At 36.6% G+C, this 3,300-nt stretch overlaps 1 protein-coding gene across 1 annotated transcript in view; it reads right to left on the reverse strand.

Annotated features, from left to right (window-relative positions):
• The window catches only part of LOC115220570 (heart- and neural crest derivatives-expressed protein 1-like), a 3,213-nt gene extending 500 nt beyond the window's left edge, over nucleotides 1-2,713 (reverse strand). Inside the window, exon 1 of the mRNA XM_036510112.1 lies at nucleotides 1-2,713. This exon is cut by the window's left edge and continues 500 nt beyond it. Coding sequence (XP_036366005.1) covers nucleotides 130-1,029 — 900 coding nt within the window. The 5' untranslated portion in view covers nucleotides 1,030-2,713 and the 3' untranslated portion in view covers nucleotides 1-129.
• Between the last annotated feature and the right edge of the window lie 587 nt (nucleotides 2,714-3,300).

Consider the following 3,300-nt stretch of genomic DNA (forward strand, 5'->3'; position numbering starts at 1 on the left):
TCTGCATACACAGTGTTATAACCTAGCATAATGTCTACATGATAATTACATTTTAGGTATTATAAGACAGTTTTAGATACCTGCATTTATTACTAACAGTCCACTCACACTTCTTGGCTATATGTTCAATTAAGTTTTTGTATCGACATTATATGAAAGTTTTCTCTTTCTTCCAGTTCGGCGACGTCCTCGACCATCGATTGACGTAGTGTCTTTTATCAACTTGATGTCAGCGCCAGTACTCTTTAATATACTAGCCAATGCTGATATATAATGAATTGCTAATCGGAGAGTAGCTATCTTTGATAGCTTTTGGTGTTCACTTAGATTCGACTTAGGAACAACACGTCGAAGATCATCGAAGGCGTCGTTAAGCATATGCATTCGGGTTCGTTCCCGCTCCGTGGCTCCCTCACGACTGCTGTCAGTAGACTTGGACATTTGTCTAATACGCGTTCTTCCTGGTCGATGGAAAATCGATAAACTGTTGTATTTAGAAGGACTGTGGCAAACTTCTACTGGAAACGATGTTGCTGATAAATCAATCTCAGCATTTTGAAGAGATGTGTGATGTTGCAAATTATATGTGTATTGGCCTTGGTGATGTAGTTCGGTCAATGGCGTTACGTGAGATTGTTGTTGTTGTTGCTGCTGCTGTGGTTGATGATGATGATGATGATGGTCACGTTGGTGGTGACTATGATGTTGATGAGTATTTTGTTGCAATGATGTTTGTTGCTGCTGTTGTATTTGCAAATCATTAGGTTCAGCGAGTGTCGTATAATATCCAGTTGTAGCGTATTGCGAAGACACTGCATTGTCAAATATACTCCAGGGTAAATTTCTGTTAGTTTGGGCATTTGGTCCTTCATTCAGCGAATTGTATGACCCAGACGGGGTAGAATCAATTGATGTATCTCGTAGGTGATAAACTGGATTTGCATCTATAGATTGAGAATGCATTGTTTGGTACGGATCCCTATCTTCTTGGTATAAACCAATAGGGTAAGCTGTTTCAAAATCCATCATTTCGATGTTGTTGTAGAAAGTTATGTATGTATGTATGTATGTATGTATGTATGTATGAACGTACGTATGTACGTATGTATGTATGTGTGTACGTATGTGTGTATATATGAATGTATGTATAAATGTCTGTATGTATGTATGTATGTATGTATCTAGTTATGTATGTATCTTTTAAGTTATACGAATGGTCAACAGGATTTTTTGTAATTGTTTCACATTTCTGCAATTATGCATGTATGTATGTGTGTGTGTGTGTGTGTGTGAGTGAATGTGTGTGTGTGTGTTGTGTGTGTGTGTGGTGTGTGTGTGTGTGTGTGTGTGTGTGTGTGTGTGTGTTTGTGTGTGTGCGCACGTGTGTGTGTTATGTTGTGGGTGTAAACTCGGGATTGAAAATACTATGAAATGTTATACATATACGCATAAACTTACTATTAGTATTAAAGGCACTTCAGAGTAAGTTTGCATTTACTTGGCTAGGGATATAAATTATGTTGTTATTTAACTCCAGTTCAGCTCTGTTGGCGCTAGCCTATGATGAAAGGCGTTTTAGGCGTGATCATTCCATCTTTTCTCTTCCCAGACATAGTATATCTCCACTAGATTGTATAAATGTAGATATTGGAGAACTTTTATATAATTTGAATGTACATGTAGAAAGAGAGATATCTGGAAGTTATACTTAACGTAGATGGATTATGATTTTTTACGTATTTTTCTCAGATGGCAAGGAGATTCTGGTTTTCTTTTTTGTAACCCAGGTTTTGATCTTTAAGTGAAATTTAACTTACGTTTATAATCATGATGATGAAATTCCATTTACGATTGTTCATTGTCTACGGCATTGATACAATTTTTCTTTTGAATTTATTTTTCATTGTTTGTTCTTCTGAATTCTTAAAATTATTCTTTGGTACCTTCGGTTTGCATTATTTTCTTCCCGTCTTTTATTCGTTTTCATATTGCTGTGGAGATTTTTTTTTTCAAATGAGAAATAGAATCCCATGGTATAGTTTTCTCGTTGACGTAATCATTGTAACGATATAAAAGGAGTAAATAAGTATTTGTGAAAGCGTGGCAAAGAGGGTAGATGTGGGCGTGTATGAGTGCGTGCGCGCGCATATATTTTCGTGTGTGTGTGTGTGTGAAAAAAGAAATATATAAAGTGAATCTTGAAGAAGAAAATGAAAAAAAATAATAACAAAAATATATATTAAAGATCACTGAAATGGTTGATGTAGCCTAATGGAAGACTAACATTTTAAAAACTGCTCATTAATTTCTGTGAAAGTTAGGTAAGGATTCCATCCGATGCTTTAACGGCATGACGAAAAAAACAAATAAAAAAAAAGGGAAAAATACGTTACTGGATGATTTGGTCAAAGAACTTCACATGATACCAATAGTATTTCGGTATTCTAATAACTAAACTCTCGGCATTAAGGTCAGATTATTTTTTATTATCTTTATATTTTTCTGGTTTGAGAAATACAGATTTTTATCATCATCATCATCATCATCATCATCATCATTATCATTATTATTGTTGTTGTTGTTGCTGCCGTTGTGCTTGTTGTTGCTTTTGTTGTTATTATCATGCTATATATATCTCTTGAAATAATGGAACGGCCCCTTTAAACATTAAAAAGAAAGAAATCAATAGCAGCAAAGTATTTGCGGGTTTTATAGCATACTGGATCCAATGAAATGTCTTTTTGCACAGTCGCTTTCTCTTTCTTTTTTTTCTGTCTGTCTGTCTGTCTGTTACTGTCTCTGAAGAGAAAGAGAGAAGGAGGAAGGCTGAGACAAGAGACTAAAGAGCAAGGGTAGTAGGCGGAGTAGATGAAGATGAGGAATACTGCCAGGGCAGTTAAGGAGGTAGAAGAGAAGGGAAGGTGATACACGGAGGGGAGCAAAGAAAAAAAAAAGAAAAAGAAAAGTGAGGAAAGAAAGTAAGAAAAGTAGAAGAGAACGTGAAGAAAGGCGAGGAGGACGGAAGGAAGCGGAAAATATAGAAATGGCGGAAGAGGGAAGAGGGAAATAAGGGATGGTGATGACCCAGGACAGTGAAAGGGGTACGTGTAAACTGATTGATAGAAAGCGAGAAGAGATAGTGGTGTGTGTATGACCAGTAAGGCGACTATGATATGTTTGGGCGTGAATGAGTAAATGTACCTGTGTGTGTGTGTGTGACTGTTCGTGTGCGTATGTGTGTGTGTGTGTGTGTGTGTGTGATTGTACCCGTGTATGTAATTCCAGGCGGCACACAGAAAG

Source organism: Octopus sinensis, linkage group LG16 (genome assembly GCF_006345805.1).
Source record: "Octopus sinensis linkage group LG16, ASM634580v1, whole genome shotgun sequence".
NCBI classification, from domain to species: Eukaryota; Metazoa; Mollusca; class Cephalopoda; order Octopoda; family Octopodidae; genus Octopus; species Octopus sinensis.